At 44.5% G+C, this 18,545-nt stretch overlaps 1 protein-coding gene across 1 annotated transcript in view; it reads left to right on the top strand.

Annotated features, from left to right (window-relative positions):
- The window catches only part of LOC135232698 (FH1/FH2 domain-containing protein 3-like), an 83,932-nt gene that overhangs the window by 15,063 nt on the left and 50,324 nt on the right, over window positions 1-18,545 (top strand). Inside the window, exons 2-3 of the mRNA XM_064293216.1 lie at window positions 4,295-4,406; window positions 14,044-14,138. Of these exons, the coding sequence (XP_064149286.1) occupies window positions 4,295-4,406; window positions 14,044-14,138 (207 nt within the window). The remainder of the gene's footprint in view (window positions 1-4,294; window positions 4,407-14,043; window positions 14,139-18,545) is intronic.

Here is an 18,545-nt window from a genome sequence, read left to right as displayed (position 1 = left end):
AGTGGCACCAAGCGAGGATTTTTAAGAGCTTTGAGATGAGCAGCATGTTTGGACCTGAAGAATGAGCATGAAGCTTCCATTGTGGCTGCTCCAAGGCTTTGCAGAGTTTTGACTGTATTCCAGCAACTTGAGGGCATCAAATTAAGTGATTTCTGGATAAATGAGAGTTTGATGTAGAATTCTTTTGAAGTAATATACTTTTATTACTTTCCTGTCTATGCAGTAATGCTAGTAAAGGTGTTTCTGAGGAAGAGTCCTGCGGGGTATATATGGAGGATTAATTAGGACATGTCTGAAATTAGTGCCACACATTTCCATAAAACTGATGTTCTAATGCTCTTTTTTTTTCCTAGTTTGTCTACTATGTTTATTTATTTTACATTGTGAACTTCCAAAAGCACATAAACATAAACTTAGACTCAATAGAAGCAAGATTCATAGAAATCTAAAATCATGACTTGGAAGAGTCTGGGGATTTTTTTTTCTTTTTGAATAGAATTATAGTTCCAAAGAGAACTCCAAACAGAGCTTTTACAACAAAGGGGATGGAGACATGAATAGGCGTGTTGAGGCCAAGAGAAAAAGGTGGCTTTGCTAGAAAATAGTGGTTTCTTAGTTAGAAAGCCTCTTAAGGGAGTGGCTTGGTGACTCTTGGTCCCCCGGACCCTGTTGGTCAAGGCCCTGTGGCCACAGAGATGCTCAGAAGGAACCTCTGTGAGATGGGCACAAGGAGGCCGCTAATGAAACCAGCCGATGTGGGAAGTGGGATTGGGCAGCAGCCAGGTTCTTTGTCAGGAAGCATTTCGAAGGCTTAAACCGTGTAATAATAGTCCACCCACCAAGGAGTAGCCAAGCCCGGACTTGCTAGGTTTTTAAATTTACTTGAAGAAGTTTCTTCAGCTCAAATTCACAAAGATAGCACAGTTCATTATGCTGTATCTTCCCCTTCCTCTATCCCGAATATGTGGTTATCGAGACAAATACTCTGGAGTTTATTCTATTTCTAGTCAGTGAACAGAGAAACAAATGTGGGACTTGAGTGATGAGGGTAAACCCCCCCTAAAGAATTAAATCCCCAGGGTAGTGAGGACATAACTTTGAGAAGAGAAGCCCAAGTTGCTACTTGCCCTCAGCACATTGCGGGTTGGCAAATGGAAGCTGAGGGCGAAGCGACTTCCTCCATACAACATAAGGGGATTGGATTTGAAGAACAAGCCTTGGTAAGAAGGACGCGCTAGCCTGCCCTGTGTGCACAGTACTGACTGAGCAGCTCCTTGGGATCAGGCACTGTTTTAGGTGTGACAAATAAAAGAGCATCTCTGCTGCCACGTAGCTTCCACTCTAGTAGAGGGCAACAGAGAAATAGCAGGTGAGCAGATGTGTTCATAGCAATTGCAGGTCACAAGAAAAGACGTGAAGAAAATAAACATGGGGTGATGTGACAGTGGCTGAGGGGCTCCTTTGGATGAAGTTCTCAGGGAAGACAATTCCAATGAAAGGATATTTCTCAGACCTGAAGAATGCGAAGAGGAGACTCCTGGGGAGAGCCACAGGAACCGTATTCTAAGCAAAGGAATAGCCAATGAGAAAGCCCTGCATCATGAGCAAGATTCAGTATTTTAAAAACACAGACATCGCTATCACTAAAGAAAGCTAGATGGTTGGAGCAAACTGGGCAAGAGGCAGAGTGACAGGAAAGGAGTTCAGAGAGCTTGGCTGGGTCAGGATGTAAAGTCTGCAGGAGTTGGATTTTATTCTGCGTGTGATGGGGAGCGATTGGAGGGTTGAAAGCAGGAGAGTGCTCTGCTCATTCTGGCTACAGTTTGGAGAATGGACTGCAGCAGGGGGTGCAAGGCCAGGAGTACTTGGGAGGCCATTATGCTTGTCCAGGGTGGACAGGAAAGGTGGAGAGGTAGATGGAGTTAATGGAAGTCTTGCACAAAGCTCTGACAGCACTGACGGGTAGATTTGTTGTGGGAATAGACCGAGAAAAGTACAGGATGAGTCCCACTGCTCCGCTCGGTGGTGGTGATGCCCTGTGCTGGATGGGGAGTGGTAGGTGGGATGTCATGAGCATGCGTAAAGACCGAGACATCTGCTTTGGTCACATTGACTTTTAGGTGCCTATTGGCATCTGAGTGGAGATGTAGTGGTCAGGTGGATGGATATATGACCACCTGGCTCAAGAGTTTGGTCTGGCCTGGAAGGAGCTATTTAACATTGGGTCAGAAATTGAATTTTAAACCAAGGGACTGGATAGGCTCACCTAGAGAGAGTGTGTGGAAAGAGAGAGCAGGAGTGAACTTCGAGGCCATTCCACACCTAGAGGTTGAGCACCCTAGAAGGAGCAACAAAGGAGTGACTCTGAGGTAGGAGAATACGTTCACCTGCTGTAAGAGAAAATAGTATCTGGAGGGAGCAGTTAGGTGTCTCATGCAAGGCTGAGGGGCTGAGCTAAAATTAACAGAGAAGTAACCATTGGATTTGACAGCATGGGGGTCATTGGCAACCTGGACCAGAGCAATTGAACTTGAGTGGTGTTGACAGAAGCCCCATTAGATTGGAGTGAGGTGTCAGTGGGAGGTGAGGAAGTGGAGCCAGGGAGTGTAGCAATTCCTTGAGAAGTTTCTCTATAAAAGGGTGCTGAGAACGAGGACAATGGTAGAGAGAGATTTGGAATCAAGGGAAAGACACATAATTGCTAGGTAAGTATGAGAGAGGAGAAAAGGGCCAGGGATTTTTGAGAAACGACTTGGGGTGGGTGGTGTTTTTAAGCTGTTCCCCAAATTACTGGTTAAGTATACACATGTCCCTAACACTGTGATGTGGACAGATGCCTCCAGGAGCCACTGAGTCTTCCTTGGACTTTGGAACAAATGGAGAACCCAAACATGATTCTCCCCAACTATGGCACTGGAGGCTGAGAAGGCAGTTAGCTAGTCATTGATTGATTGACCTCGTGATTAATTTATTCAGTTGTTCAGTGAGCAGCTATCTCAGAACCACCTACCCTGTTTCAAGTACAGTTCTAGGCCCTGTAGATAAAACACAAATAAGCCTCCCCCTCACCACACACACGAAGGAGGAGGCCCTGGGTGGTTTAAATGGTTAGCACACTCAGCTGCTGACTAAAAGGTTGGTGGTTCAAGTCTACCCAGAGTCACCTCGGAAGCAAGGCCTGGTGACCTACTTCCAAAATATTAGCCATTGAAAAACCCTGTGGAGCACAGTTCTACAGTGACATACATGGGGTCACCACAAGTCAGAGTGGAGTCAACGGCACCTCATTTTTCCCCTTGAAGGAGCTTACTGCACCTTCAAGCAAACTCCTGGGGGTGGGACATGCAGCCCCAGGTGGGCTTGTTTCTTAGGTACAGAATTTACCCATTTACAGGAGATAGTTGATGTGTCAGTTCCCGAAGAGGAGGGGAACTGGGATCATCAGGAGACCATCTCTGCCCACAAAGGCAGGTTCTCGGGAAGGAAGCGGGGTCAGGAGAGGAGAGACCATGGGCAAAGGGTTGCAGAGTATCTGGGGGCATGGGGAGGGAGCCGACCTGGAAATTCCCAAGGCCATGGCAGCTCCAGAACCATCTGAGCTAGAATTAGAAATCTGTGGCAGCTTCAGTTGGGAGGTTCGGCATTTTCTTTGACAGTGCTGGGTGACCTGGGGTGAATAATCTGTGACCTTCCTGGGGGTACACAGCATGGGAAGGCTCTGCAGCTGCGTGAAGGAAGCCTCTGGACTGTGTGTGGCTCCTTGTAAAATGCTGAGCCCTGGGCCCAGTGGATGTGAGTTTTAAGGTCCCAGGGAGACTTAGTTCATGTTTCTGCTTACCCTTGAGCAAGCTCTGTGACCTTGCACAAGTCGCTTAACCTTGCCGTGCTTGTTTACCAGAAAAGTGGGAATTGTGATTGTCCTTATCTCACAATGTTATGGTCGGGATAAATGGCGCAATAAACTCCACAAATGCTAATTTGTTTGTTGAGGAACTGCCAGGTATGAGCTCTGGGACCAAATGCCCTGAGTTCAAGTTCTGATTATATTTCTTACTACCTGTGTGATCTTGGACAGGTTACTTTGTGCCTCAATTTCCTGATCCGTATGATGGGCGTGATAATAGTACCTGCCTTCCCGGTTCCTGTGAGGATCTGATAAGGCAATCTGTAAGCTACCGAGAAGAGTGCCGAGGTCGAGATAAGCTTTAAGTCCCAGCTGCTGTTTGGAGGATGGTGCTTTCATATGTACAGGGCATATCTGCAGCTACGTGACAGTTTTCACTTTTCTTCCCAGTTCCGTCTGGTGGTGAAGACAGCCCTGAAGCTGCTGCTCGTCTTTGTTGAGTACTCGGAGTCAAACGCACCTCTTTTAATCCAGGCTGTCTCTGCCGTTGACACAAAAAGAGGTGAGTAGCCCCTACTGCCCTTATTTCATCAAAGTAAAAGTGTCTAATGTGTGAAGGCTTTCACATTTTATATGTTTGAGACAGAATTAAGTGGCCATTTCATTCCCTATGGAGTCCCTGGTTGGCACAAACGGTTAAGCACTCAGCTGCTGGCCAAAAGGTTTGTGGTTCAAGTCTTCCCAGAGGCACATTGGAGGAAAGTCCTGATGGTCTGCTGCCAAAGACCACGACCGTTGAAAACCCTGTGGAGCGCAGTTCTACTCCGAGACACACGGGGCTGCTATAAGTTGGAATTGAAAACCCTGTGGAGCGCAGTTCTACTCCGAGACACACGGGGCTGCTATAAGTTGGAATTGAAAACCCTGTGGAGCGCAGTTCTACTCCGAGACACACGGGGCTGCTATAAGTTGGAATTGAAAACCCTGTGGAGCGCAGTTCTACTCCGAGACACACGGGGCTGCTATAAGTTGGAATTGAAAACCCTGTGGAGCGCAGTTCTACTCCGAGACACACGGGGCTGCTATAAGTTGGAACTGAAAACCCTGTGGAGCGCAGTTCTACTCCGAGACACACGGGGCTGCTATAAGTTGGAATTGAAAACCCTGTGGAGCGCAGTTCTACTCCGAGACACACGGGGCTGCTATAAGTTGGAATCAACTAGGTGGCAAATGGTTTGGTTGGTTGGTTGGTTGGTTTTTTTTTTTTTATGTGTGGACTTCTTACTGCAGGAACCATATTTTTTAGAATAATAATTGTACAAAGATTAAGGACAGAATGTGGTTTGATAGTTAAAGAAAAGTACTCGTGAACTTACAGAGGACAGATCAGAAGCTAAACTTATCTTTGTTCCCTCACCTCAGCCCACACCGCATGGAACCAGTTCCTTCTCCTATTTTCCCCATCTTGTCTGGGGTCACCCTGCCTTCCTTCCTCTCCTCACATTATAGCACAGTTCATTGATTCTGATTCCTACGTATTGATTGAATGAACCTTCCTCCTTCCTTCCCTCCATGCCATTGGCCCTGCTTCACTTGGGGCCTATTGTCTCTCACCTGGCAACCCTCTGTCACCCCAAAGTGCTGCCCTGGCCTCTGCCGTTGGAGGCATTCTTCTAAAACCCAAATGTGGTCACATGGCTTCCCGATGCCTACCAGATAAAGTCCAAACCCCTTTTCCTGACTTGGAGGACCCTTCACCATCCAGCCCTTGTTCCCTTGCTACCCCCATCTCCCACCTGGGTCTGCATCACACCCTCCCTATCCTTGGTCAGGTGGTCACATGCTCTCAAATCCCTGTACACCCCTCTTGGTAAAGAATGGACTTTGAGTCTGGGTTAGCATACAGTAAACCGTGGCCCTTGTAATATTATGAAGCCCAGAGCTGAAGTGCTGGGCATTTTGTTTTGTTCGTTTTCTTCACCAACAGGAATTAAAGACTCAAAAAAAAGGACAAAAACTTGATAACTTTCTTTTTCTTTTTATGATGGTAACAGTAATATTAACTATAGAAAATTTAGAGGAAAATGGTGAAAGATGGTAATAAAAAATCTTCCCTAATCTCACCAGTCGAAGATAACCGCTGTTAGCATGTTGGTGTTGTGCATTGACGTTCCTTACAGTTTTGTGTATGTGTGCAGTGCACGCACACCAACCCAGATCTAACTGTCAAAAGGAAACTAAGGGCCTCAATAACACCCTTTGATTCAAACCATTGTGTCTCTGATTCAGCATTGCTCAGAGACCCACCTTCCAGCCCTGGATCCAAAGGCAAAGAAAGAAGCTTACTAGTGACTTTAAAAGTTTGGCGGTAAGTTAACAAAAGCTATCCAGGACCATAAACTGGGGCTCCCACACCTTTCCCAAAAGACACAGGCAGATATCAGCATCAGATATAGTCAATTACAGCCAAGAAGCAACTCTAGGCGTCTATGTGGGCTGTGTGAGGGAGACAAACCCTAGTGCACGGCCAGGGCCTGTGTGTCTAGAGGTAAATCCCACACTAGAGCAAGTTTCTTTCTGCCACAGGATGTTGCCATCTGGTGCCATATGGGAACCCTTATGGTGAAGAGCAGATCATGGAGCCAGCTGAGAATCCTTAACAGACTCCATGTCCATTCATGCACAAGTGGCCCAGAAACCAGAGCTGGCTTTTCCAAGGCCAGTTTAATTGAGTTTAGGGCCAAAAGTGGGTGTTTTCAAAGACGTCAAGGTAGATCCTTTCATTCCTCCTTGGAGGGTTTATCTTCCATCCCCCAACTCTGGAGGTTAATTTAGGACAATTAATGGGCTCTTTGTCTTCCTGTCCTAAGTTTCACATAACCCATGGGCTCTTGTTGTGAGGGCCATGTTAGGGGGAGCAGTCTTCTCATGACCTTTGGGTTCTCCTTTGGCTTCTTTGAGCTGGAAACTTAAGAGTTTTCCTTTCTTGGACTTCACATTTTATAAAGAGTATGGTATGGGGATAGAGGAGGAACCCTGAAATGAACCCGGGGCTTTGTACCCCACATCCAAAGCTCTTTACAGGCCCAGCCAGGGGCTCTCTGGGGCCCTGCATCACCCCTCCAGGACAAACCAATGGTCATCTTTTCCCAATTTGTTAAAAAAAAAACTAGTGGACTTTTTTCCTCAACTTTATTGTTTTTGCCTGTATAATTTTGTAAACTTTTGGCAACTGTTATCTCCTGTCTGCTCCTAAGCCTGAGCAGCTAAAAAAAAAAAAAGCAATAGTACTGATGGAAAAACTCAGAAATAGCTTATCATGTGTGGTTCAATAGCATGTTTTTTGTGGACATGTGTGGTCTTGGCTTTGAATTTGTAATGCATACGTATAACATCACCCTATTTTATTGCTAGTAAAGTCGTTCCTGAATCATATGATGGAGTTAAACATATAAATATGTCATGGTGTATGTCTGCAGAGAGCAACATGATCTCCAGGTGCATTTCCACCTAGCAGGTTTGGAAACAGCTCTCCAGCTCCCTCTCAGCTGGGTGAGAGAGCAGGCAGAGATGCCAGAGGTGGCTGAGGGCGAACCAAGCATGTCCATTCATGCACAAGTTTATAAATAAACCGTAAATTTTACTCCTCAGAGTGGCTTTAGATGCATTCCTCTGGGGTGTGGGTAGTGGAGAATGGGCATGTTAAAGTACAGGCTTATTTTTAATAGAGAGGAATTTATTTTGGATGGGGAAAACCATCTGATTTAAGAATCAGCAAGTAAAGTCAACAAACTGTGAGTCCTCAAAAATCAACACCTAAAGCAAGAGAAATTGTCCCAGAACAAATTTCTCTGGTTGCTTCATAACCATTATGCCCGCCGCACATGGGTTAACCAGAGGGTTCATTCTGTGAGCGTGGACAATTTGCTCTTCAGCCAAGAGTGAGCCAGTTAGGGAGCAGGGATAAAAACTGAAGAGATCGAAGTCCATCATAAACCAGTAAACCAGTTTCCACTGAGTCGATTCCAACTCATGGTAACCCCATGTATGTCAGGGTAGAACTGTGTTCTGTAGGGTTTTCAGTGGCTGATTTGGGGGAAATAGATCTCCAGGCCTTTCTTCTGAGGTACCTTTGGGTTAACCTTTCAGTTAACAGCCAAGCATGTTAACTGTTGGTAACACCAAGGTACTCCAAAGTCCATCATGTTGTTGTGTGGTGTTGAGTTAATTCCAACTCACAGGGACCCTGTAGAACAGTAGAGCTGCCCCATGAGGTTTTCTAGGCTGTAATCTTTACGGGAGCAGATTGTCAAGTCTTTTTTCTTGCAGAGCCTCTGGTGGGTTCGAACCACTGACCTTTAGGTTAGCAGCCAAGGACTTTAATCACTGTGCCATCATAAAGACTAATATTTGTGAATGCATGAAACTAAAAAGATGCCCCGTTTGATCCAGGCATTTGGCACTTTTGCTCAGAAGCTGGAATGAAAAAGCAGATTTGAGTTAGTCTCTGGAACATGGCATGGCATCACATTTGTCTGCGTAGACTCCTCTGTCTTCTCCTTTGCTGGCACCTTCAAGTCACTTTACCATTAAGGTTGAGGAACCTGGCAGGAAGACAGAGAGACAGTGAGTGCTCATGGAGAGAGCCTTGCTTTATCATTTTGCAATCATCAGAGACTTCCTTTCCTTGCCATCTTCTCTTGTGATGGTCCAAAGGAAACTGCTGTAGAACCCTTTCCTTTCTGGGGGAGCCCTGTTGACATAGTGGTTAAGAGCTCAGCTGCTAACCAGAAGTTTGGCAGTTCGAATCTACCAGCCGCTCCTTGGAAGCCCTGTGGTGGGGCAGTTCTGTTCTGTCCTACAGGGTTGCTATGAGTTGAAAGCAACTTGATGGCAATGGTTTCGGTTTTTTATTGTTATTGTTCTTGTTTTGCTCCTCTGGGTAAGGTGACCTTCCTTCAAGCTGTAGAGATTTGCCTCTCAGAGAGTAAGGCATATGACCAGACTGAGGAACTTATCTTGAAATTTCCATCATAAATCTTGAGTCCCACTAATTTGATTCAGCACTGCTTTTGAAGATGTTCCACTTTTCGTTTGAATGTAAGGTGATGAGATATGACATAATTCTTAAACATGTGTAACACACATGATTAACAGGAAGAAAAAAAAAAAGAACCCAGCAATCCTGTCTCCGGCTTCTGCTTGAGGATATCACAATCTGTAAGGCATCCACAAAGCATGGTGGAAGTTAGAGGTTGACAGAACTCAACTTCTATTTCTGCGATTATTTATAGCAAAAGTGTATAAAGTGTGTTTATCAACTGTGTGGAAAGATATTAAACATGCCGTGAGGAGCTTCTATTTGGGTATGTTAGATATCTTATTTTTCCTTGGGTTTAATATAGAGGTGTAAGAGGGAAGGAAAAGAGAACAGAATATTAAGGAAGCTATTCTGTGTGTCTTGTGTTAAGAGAGAGGGACCGTGGTTTGGCAGAAAGACTGGCCTGGAGCCTGTGTGGGAGGCTTGTGGGAAAGCTTGGGCATCAGTACTGCAATCAACTGTGATAATTACCATCTCTGATAGTTGAGTGATGTAACAGACATATATAACTCATTTATTTCTCAAGTATTTATTGAGTACTATGTGCTTACAAACACACCAGCTATAAAACAAAAATGGCTGTTCTGTTCTCCTGGAGCCTACACTCCAGTAGTTGGAGAGGGACAGACATAATGATTAAGTCTTCTAAAGTACTTCATTGGAGTGCCTGGGTGGCACGAACCACTAAGTGCTTGATGACTAACCAAAAGGTTGGTGGTTCAAACTCATCCAGAGGTGCTCAGAAGAAAGGCCTGTTGATCTGCTTCCAAATGGTCGCTCACGGCCTTCAAAACCCTATGGAGCACAGCTCTACTCTGCAGCACATGGGGTCGTCATGAGTGGGATCAGCTCAACAGCAACTGGTTTGTTTTTTTGGTGAATGTGCTTCATCAGTGCTAAGGAAAAAGAGGACAAAGTGCATTATCTCAGTGGAACCTCCTAGCAGTCCTGTAAGGTAGATCCTATCACCCCAATTTACAGATGAGCCTCCTGAGCTCTGTTTATTCTGCTACTTTAGGGCTCAGAGTCTTTCTCTGTTTTATGAAGGGGTAGGATTATATGGTTTATGATTCTAATGCAGGAATCTTCTCTCCTTGCACCGCCCGCCACCCAATACACCCACGAAAACACGGTATGGAGCAAGCAAAGGAGGAGGGGCACTGTGACCTGGGCCACTTAGTTGTGACAAGAGGCAGCTTTGGGGAAAGCTGAGAGTGCTGGCTGCTAGCATGGACCTAGTTTGAGCCTACCAAGGCGATTTGTGTTGAACCCAATGTTCCTTCCTCTTCCCCTTCATTCTTGTAAATACTTTCTGCTCCCAAAACAATTAAAAGAGAGTGAGCCAATTGGCAAAATAATTCTATTATGAAAACATTCTGCATCCCACTTTGAAATGTGGCGTCTGGGGTCTTAAATGCTAACAAGCGGCCATCTAAGATGCATCAGTTGGTCTCAACCCACCTGGAGCAAAGGAAAATGAAGAACACCAAGGCCACACGACAACTAAGAGCCCAAGAGACAGAAAGGGCCACATGAACCAGAGACCTACATCATCCTGAGACCAGAAGAACTAGTTGGTGCCCGGCCACAATCGATGACTGCCCTGACAGGGAGCACAACAGAGAACTCCTGAGGGAGCAGGAGATCAGTGGGATGCAGACCCCAAATTCTCATAAAAAGACCATACTTAATGGTCTGACTGAGACTAGAGGAATCCCAGCGGCCATGGTCCCCAGACCTTCTGTTGGCACAGAACAGGAACCATCCCCGAAGACAACTCATCAGACGTGAAAGGGACTGGTCAGTGGGTGGGAGAGAGATGCTGATGAAGAGTGAGCTAATTATATCATGTGGACACTTGAGATAGTGTTGGCATCTCTTGTCTGGAGGGAGATGGGAGGATAGAGGGAGAGGGAAGCTGGCAAAATGGTCACGAAAGGAGAGACTGAAAGGGCTGACTCATTAGGGGGAGAGCAAGTGGGAGTACGGAGTAAGATGTATGTAAACTTATATGTGACAGACTGATTGGATTTGTAAACGTTCACTTGAAGCTTAATAAAAGTTAATAAAAAATAAATAAATAAATAAAGAGAGTGAGCATCCATCCCAATGGTGTTAGGGATATTTTTAAGTTTCCAGACTTGGAAATCCTTAAATGATCTTTAGGGACTCAGATATCACAGCTGAAGAACACATTTTTCAATCAAATCAAGCCATTGTTTTGAGTATTTTTGTTTTAAAGGATGAAATAGTGCACATATGTGTGTAGTCTGTCTGTATGAGAGAGACAGGAATCATCTGCTGTGTCCCTTCTCTGGGCTGCCTGCCTTTGCTTCTTGGCCTGTCCTTCTCGGTCCTGTTTGGCATCTTTGGCTCTAAGTAAGCAACCAGGAAGCAGCTCTGGGCCCACTTGGGCCATTAGAAATTTTCCCCTGCAATCTTCCTTTTAACCACATATGGGAAACCCACAAGAACACATGTGAATGACAGAAGTTGGCCCTGTTATGAACACAGCAGAGGCACTTGGAGCTCTGGAGCTGCACTGGACAGTGAGGCCTAAGACCTACCGACCACATTGAGGGACTGTCTGGAGGGCAGAGGTGGTTACTTTGCTGGAGTTCTAAGAAGAGTTCCACTATGGAGTAGAGTTCAAAATAGTTTGATGATCAGTATGAGCAAGAAGATGATTAAGCACCCAGCAGGCTATGGGGGAACCCTGATGGCATAGTGGTTAAGTGCTACGACTGCTAACCAAAAGGTTGGCAGTTTGAATCTACCAGGCGCTCCTTGGAAACTCTATGGGGCAGTTCTACTATGTCCTATAGGGTTGCTATGAGTCGGACTCAATGGCCACGGGTTTGTTTTTTTGTTTTTTAGCAGGCTATTTTTTTTTTTATGGAGCATGCTTTTGTGGTCAGAGTTAGGGTTCTAGAAGCTTGCCTGGTTCTGACCAGCCGGGTAAGTTGGCCAGAGGAAAAAGCTTTCTGTTGAGTTGCTGGGAGACTATATCTGTGTCTTCCTCATTGTGTGGTAGGTGCCTGTCCTAGTTTCCAAGTGCTGCTGTAACAAAAATACCACAAGTGGATGGCTTTAGAGAGCAGATATTTGTTTTCTCACAGTCCAGGAGGCTAGAAGTCTAAACTCAGTGCGTGACTCTAGAAAGACGGCCTTCTTTGTCTATTTCAGCTTCTAACAGTCAGCAATCTTTAGAATTCCTGGGCTTGTAGATTCATATGCCTCCTTCATCATCAGATATTGTCTATTTTCCCCCTCATGTGCTTTCTTCTGTGCCTGGTCTTTGCTTTTTATAACTCAGAAGTGATTAGATTTAGAACACACCCGATGCTGATATGGCCTCAATAACATAACAAAAAAAACACTATTCTCAAACAGGATCACATCCACAGGTATAGGGTTAGGATTCTAGCGTATATTTGGGGTGGGGAAGGGGGAGGGACACAATTCAATCTGTGATAGTGCCTATTTTGATTTTGTATTTTTTTAAAAAAAATTCCTTTTAATTATCCTGTCTTGCTTCCCTTTTCTCCTTTTCTTACTGTATGTATCTGCCCTGCTGGCTCTTTTTAAAACTCTGCTCCAACTTAACCCTCTTCATGACTTCTCAGAGATCTCCAGTAACTATGCCGCAGACATCTTATTGAGCACCTGCTGTATCCCAAGCACTGTGCTAAGAGCACAGAGACAAAGAAGGCGGATGCCGTCTCTGGCCTTGGGTAACTTTTTCTCTGGAGATCGGGAAATCAGCTCTGGCATAACTAGTCCAGGCACCAGTGTTCGAAAACAAACCACTGGCCTTAGGTTACTTCAGAATTTACTTCTTTTTTTTTCAGAATTTACTTTTATCAAGCCAAAATAAGCAATGTACTTTGAGGTATTTATAGAGAAATCAGGAAAGTGCTTCATGTTCCATGCCACAAGGGCAAGGCAAGGCTAGGCTTTACTTCACGTCACTTCAAATGTTTATTTCAGTCACAGGAAAATGTGCGAGGAGGTCATGCCTCCTTGGCGGCCTTGCCCTGGCTTGGAGGTCCGGAATGGGAGTGTCTTCCTGCCCTCTTCGGGAGCCTGGGGATAACCACTCCTGAACCTTCCCCTAGTGCCCACTCCGGAGCCACCTGTTGCACCAGGCCCTCCACGGTCATCACCACCACAAGTGGCTTCCCTGGCGGACTGATGGACTTAACTAAGTGCTTTTGCCACTTCAAGCCATTTACCCTTCGGGGACCTCTGTTCTTGTGCTTCTGCCTAACTGCTCCACAAGATTATAAACCACTTGAGGGCAGCCTCCACCAGGCCCAGTGCCTTGTACCTGTTGTTATTATTAGGTGCCATCGAGGCAATTCCTATTCGAGCAAACCCATGTGTGCAGAGTAGAGCCGTGCTCCTTAGTGTTGTCAATGGCTGTGACCTTTCGGGAGCAGATTGCCAGGCTGGTCTTCTGAGAAACCTCTGGGTGGGCTCAAACCTCCAACCTTTCAGGCCAGTAGTTGAGTGCTTAACTGTTTATACATCCCAGGGACTGCCTTTCTTGTACCTACCAGGTGCATAAAGAGAATTTGTGCCTAGATTGAATAGAGGTTATAGACTGTATTTCTGTTCTGGACATGCAGGTTTCACAGTTTTTTCTGAGACTCCACTGCTGGAGTGAGTGTAAATACCTCCCACAACCCCTTACCTCGCGGGAGATGAGAGCATGGCATGATGATGGACATTGCAGAGAGTTCTTAACAAGAGTTTTCCACGTTCTGAGTGACCTAGAAGGCCCAAACGGCTGAACATGAATGGACTTTTTAAATTACATGTTTAATATAAAGGGAAATTTGCAAGCAAGTAGAGAGGCACCCTGACACTGAGGAGTATACATTTTCAAGAGGATGAATGGAACTTAGTATAGAGTTACCTATTATGAAATATTCTTAATTAAAAGGATGCTCAAGTCCACCCTAAGGATAGTATCAACTTTGGAATTTGGCGTCGGAAAGGCACTACCATCCCTGGTTGACAAGTCCTTGGATAATGTGTGATGAGAGTTGAACTGTTAAATTCCTGTTTCTGATGATTTTTGCTTTAATTTTAGGAGTCAAACCGTGGTCAAATATCATGGAAATCCTGGAAGAAAAAGATGGGGTCGACACGGAGCTGCTGGTTTATGCCATGACTTTAGTGAACAAGGTTGGTTGGTGCTAAAGCCAAAATTGGCCCTCTAAATACAAGGCGAAGCATGTAGACCCCCATCATGGGGGCTGGAACCATGGCTGCGGCATGTGCCTTCACAGAAGAAAACCCATGTCCACCCACACGTGTGTATATATGTGTGAAGGTCTACGGGTGCCTGCATGCTCTCGTCTTTTCTAATGAAACCAGAAAGGTGACAGCAAGAATTTTATGCTTCTTTTGCTATCAAGATGTCCTGTTAAAAACATTTTTCTTTACGCATATAAGTTAGCACATTTTACTGTATGGAAATAGTTCACAAGTCAGGAAGAAATGAAGGGTGCTCCTGTTCTGTTCCCCTTTGTATTGAATTCTAACTGCAGGAGAGAAGAATTCCTGGGGGCAAACCCCACTCTCCTCTTATGTGGTAGCCACACCTTTATGCCCCTGTTCCTTCCATTGCATTCCTCCATGGTCACCACCCTGCCAGACAGTAGCCCTCAGCACCTGTCCTCACAGATGCTGCTCTGTGGCTGTGGGTCCCATACTGACCTGGGATTCCCCAGACTGAAAAGCCCGGTGCCTCAGTCCCTTCTCTTTAATAATTAGGGGGAGGGACTTCTCCTGCTGAGTGCCATGCCCTGGAGCCAGGTACCACAGCAACCATGCCAGAGATCTTCTGTTTGTACTTTCCATGCTGCTGGGAGCGGGCCTGTGGGACCAACTGAAGTGATGCTGATACATCAGAGAAGACCCAGAATCTCTCCTTGAAAGATAGCTGGGCACATGTTTCCCTCTGATGAACTGGGGGACAAATTAATAGAAAGCAGCGTAATTATGAGGAGAAACTTCTCCAACTAGGTATTAAAGTGTCACACATACTCCAAGGATTAAAATACTGTGGTCTTGGCTCATTCCTGGTTGGAGCAGAGGAGCTCTGAAACAGACCCCAGGTTGGTGCACGACCAAAATCAACGGGGATGAGTTAGCTTCATTTATGATTAGGGAACGTTTTGCTGAATGGAAATAAAAACGTATTTTGATCATATACTGTATTTTTTGCAAAGAATGCACCCATGTAAAGAACTCCCCCACACATACAACACTTATGAAAATGATGGGTGGAGAGGGAGGGGGTCACGCACTTGGCAAAAATTGTATAATGCATGCATTATTTGTGTAAAAATATGGTAGGTTTAATTCCAGGTAGATTAAAGAGTTGAATGTAAAAATTCAAACCATAAAAAAAATGAAAAGAAACTAGAGGTGAAGGTTAACTGTTTTCTGGTTGGTGAAGGTTAGTTTCATAATAAAACCAGTGAAAAAGATTCCAAAGGAAAGGACTTAAAATATTTGACTGCATAAAGTTGCAGAAGATCTTATTTATAAAATAAAAATCACAAAATTTAAAGGCAAATGACATACTGGAAAATAGGGAAGAAAATGGTACTATCCGAAACAGATTAAGAATCCAGTAGAAAAATAGAAGACAATGAGGCTAAAAATAAAATAGTAAAGCAACAAGACTTTTTCCCCAAGACATGTTGGCTATGATTGCTTTTGGGGGGGGGGGCAGGGGGGTGCAGGAAGGAAGAGGGCTTCTTTCTTTTTTTATTTTTAAATAGTTATAGATTCATAGGAAGTTGCAAAGATGATATAATATCAAAACCAGGAAATTGGCATATATGTATACATATATATATAGTTAAGTGTTATTTTATCACATGTAGGTTTACGTAATCACCACCACCATCAGGATATATAACTATTCCATCATCGCAAATGCCTTCCTCATGCTACTCAAAAGTGGGTTCTTTCAATTTGAGAAAGAACAGGAAAATTGAAAGTGAATATTTGATTATCAACTAGGAATCTCTGCCATGTATTATTTATTTTTAAAAATGCTGTGTGTTGCCAGGGACACAGGAAACTCCCCTTCCGTCCTGCTAAGGAATGGGCACACCTTTTCTGAAGAATATATCTAAGAAATCTGTTTTTATTTTCAGATCTATTGGTGAATTTATTTTCCAGTGTATTTTTAAGCAATCTTCTAATTTTTTTTTTTGGACTTAAAGATTTCTGGTCAGTTGACTGCACTTTATTGTAAAAAGTGTTTCACATGTATACACAGTTGAGAAGCATCACTTCCAGGCTCCTCCCTGTTCCTGACACCCAGTGGAGAAAAACTGAAGATGATCAAGGTCATCTATTTCCGGTCATGCTCAGTCCCTGACACTGTTTTGGAAAACGTTGAACTCAGCAAAAATGGAATTTTTACACTCCTGCACAGTGTTTATCCATTGTAAGATGTCATAGGTAGAGGCCATGCCTGACTCTTAGGACTATGGCAGCACCCGGCACGGCGTGGCCACTGTACTGCCAGTCCCGAGCAAGAACCCCGTATGCTTCACCCTTTGCTTGGCATCATATGGCAATTAAGGTGTGCAAGACTTCCGTGCTTACTCTTTCTCTTCTGGCAGTTCTGTCTCATGCTGTGTTTGTTCTGGCCCAGGGGAAGCCCAGGAAGATTCATGACGACTTTACTCCAAATGGAAATCCTTTGCTCAAAAAGATCAACAGACCGCTGGCACCCATGTTGGTTTTGTTTGGTTGAATTTTAGTAGTGTTTGTTGGCCCAGTGAGTAAAATCCTCTGAGATACCAAACAAAATTGGAATGTTAATATGGGTCTGGAAAAAATTCAAACTCTTAAATCTGGGAAATTATTATATTGCAAATTGAGCTGTTTCTAATTTTGCTTTCAACAAAATGAAAGATGACTTAATAACATGGAATTTAACACAAGGTGTTAATGGATTAAACTGTGTCCCCCAAAAATATGTCTTGTAAATGCTAACTTCTATGCCTGTGGTTAGGAGCCCAGGTTGTGTAGTGATTAAGAACTCGGTGGCTAGCCAAAAAGGTTGGCAGTTTGAATCCACCAGCCACTCCATGGAAACCCTACGGGCCAGTTCTGCATTGTCCCGTAGCGTAGCTGTAAGTAGTTATCAGTGAGTTTTGATGCCTGTGGTTACAATCTCATTCGGGAATGGGTTATCTTTGTTATGTTAATTAGACAGGATTAATGTAGGGTTTATCTTTCTTTTGAGATATAAAAGAGATTGAACAGAAGCTAGCAAGCAGAGATAGGAAAGAGAGATGCCAAGCCACATAAAGATCGCCCAGGAGCAGAAGCTCAAAGTGACAAGGACCTTCCTGCAGAGCCAATACAGAGAGAAAGCCTTCCTCTAGGGCTGGCAACCTGAATTCCAGCCTTTTAAACTGTGAGAAAATAAATGTCTGTCTGTTAAAGCTACCCGTTTGTGGTATTTCTGTTATAGCAGCACTAGATAACTAAGGCACCAAAAGAAAAACCCGTTGCCATTGAGTTGATTCCGACTCATAGTGACCCTATAGGACAAAGTAGAACCGCCCCATACAGTTTCCAAGGGACCACCTGGTGGTTCGAACTGCAGAACTTTTGGTTAGCAGCCATAGCTTTTAACCACTACACCATCAAGGTTTCCACCTAAGATACAAGGGTGCTCTATTCTAGGCTGCCTAAGACTCCAAGACTGAAGCCTGCTATCCCTTTGTTAAACAGAGACAGTATCAAGGTAGTTTTCAAGGTCTAGACTTGTTCATTAGAAGATCTGAGAAGCATCAGAAATCAACCACCTTCTCACCCTGCAAATTAATGTTATATTCTACCCTGTCTTAATCCAGTTGAAGTCCCCTCAGTGGGAGTCCCCAATTTGGGGAGGCTCAGGTTTTGACCACCTTGTAGAATAGGATGAGGCAGCTGGAGGGATGCGTGACACGATGGATTACTATAGCGCTGGCTTAGAACATTCAGAAAAGGCAAGACCCCGGAGGGCCCTGGGAAAGGAGCAGCGCCACCAGGGCCAGGGGATGATTAACCTGGATGGAATTCAAGCTGAAGATTGCCTTTGTTTTTACATTTAATTTTATCATTTTTTTAGAGTTTTTTATATAATAAAATTGGTTTTTTTCCTTTGGTATATCGTTATATGCTTTTTAACACGTGTTATAGTTGTGGGTAACCCCCACAATTAGGATACAGCACAGTTACAGCTTCCCAAAAATCGCCCCTGTGTTTTCCTTTTATAGTGACATGCTGTCCCTCCACCTGTAACCCCTTACCTATTCTCTGCCATGCCCAGCGCCTATAGACATTGGTGTGAGCTTTCACACTGGACCACTTGAATGTGAGCACCTGTTTATTACAGCTTCTAACCGAGGCACAGCCTCCTGTTCTGTGTCCTTATTGGGCTCCCAATTAAGTAAGTGATCACATCCCAGTTATTTTTCATTAGTTTCTAATACCAATAACAGTGAGCTGTGTACTCTTTGCTCAGCAAAGGAAGGAAAAAGCCATTATTTGGGTAGAGACATTCTTTCCTAT

The sequence above is a fragment of the Loxodonta africana genome, chromosome 11, assembly GCF_030014295.1.
Source record: "Loxodonta africana isolate mLoxAfr1 chromosome 11, mLoxAfr1.hap2, whole genome shotgun sequence".
Lineage (NCBI taxonomy): Eukaryota > Metazoa > Chordata > Mammalia > Proboscidea > Elephantidae > Loxodonta > Loxodonta africana.
The sequence above is the reverse complement of the archived record's forward strand: the minus strand, read 5'-3'. Positions and strand labels throughout refer to the sequence as shown.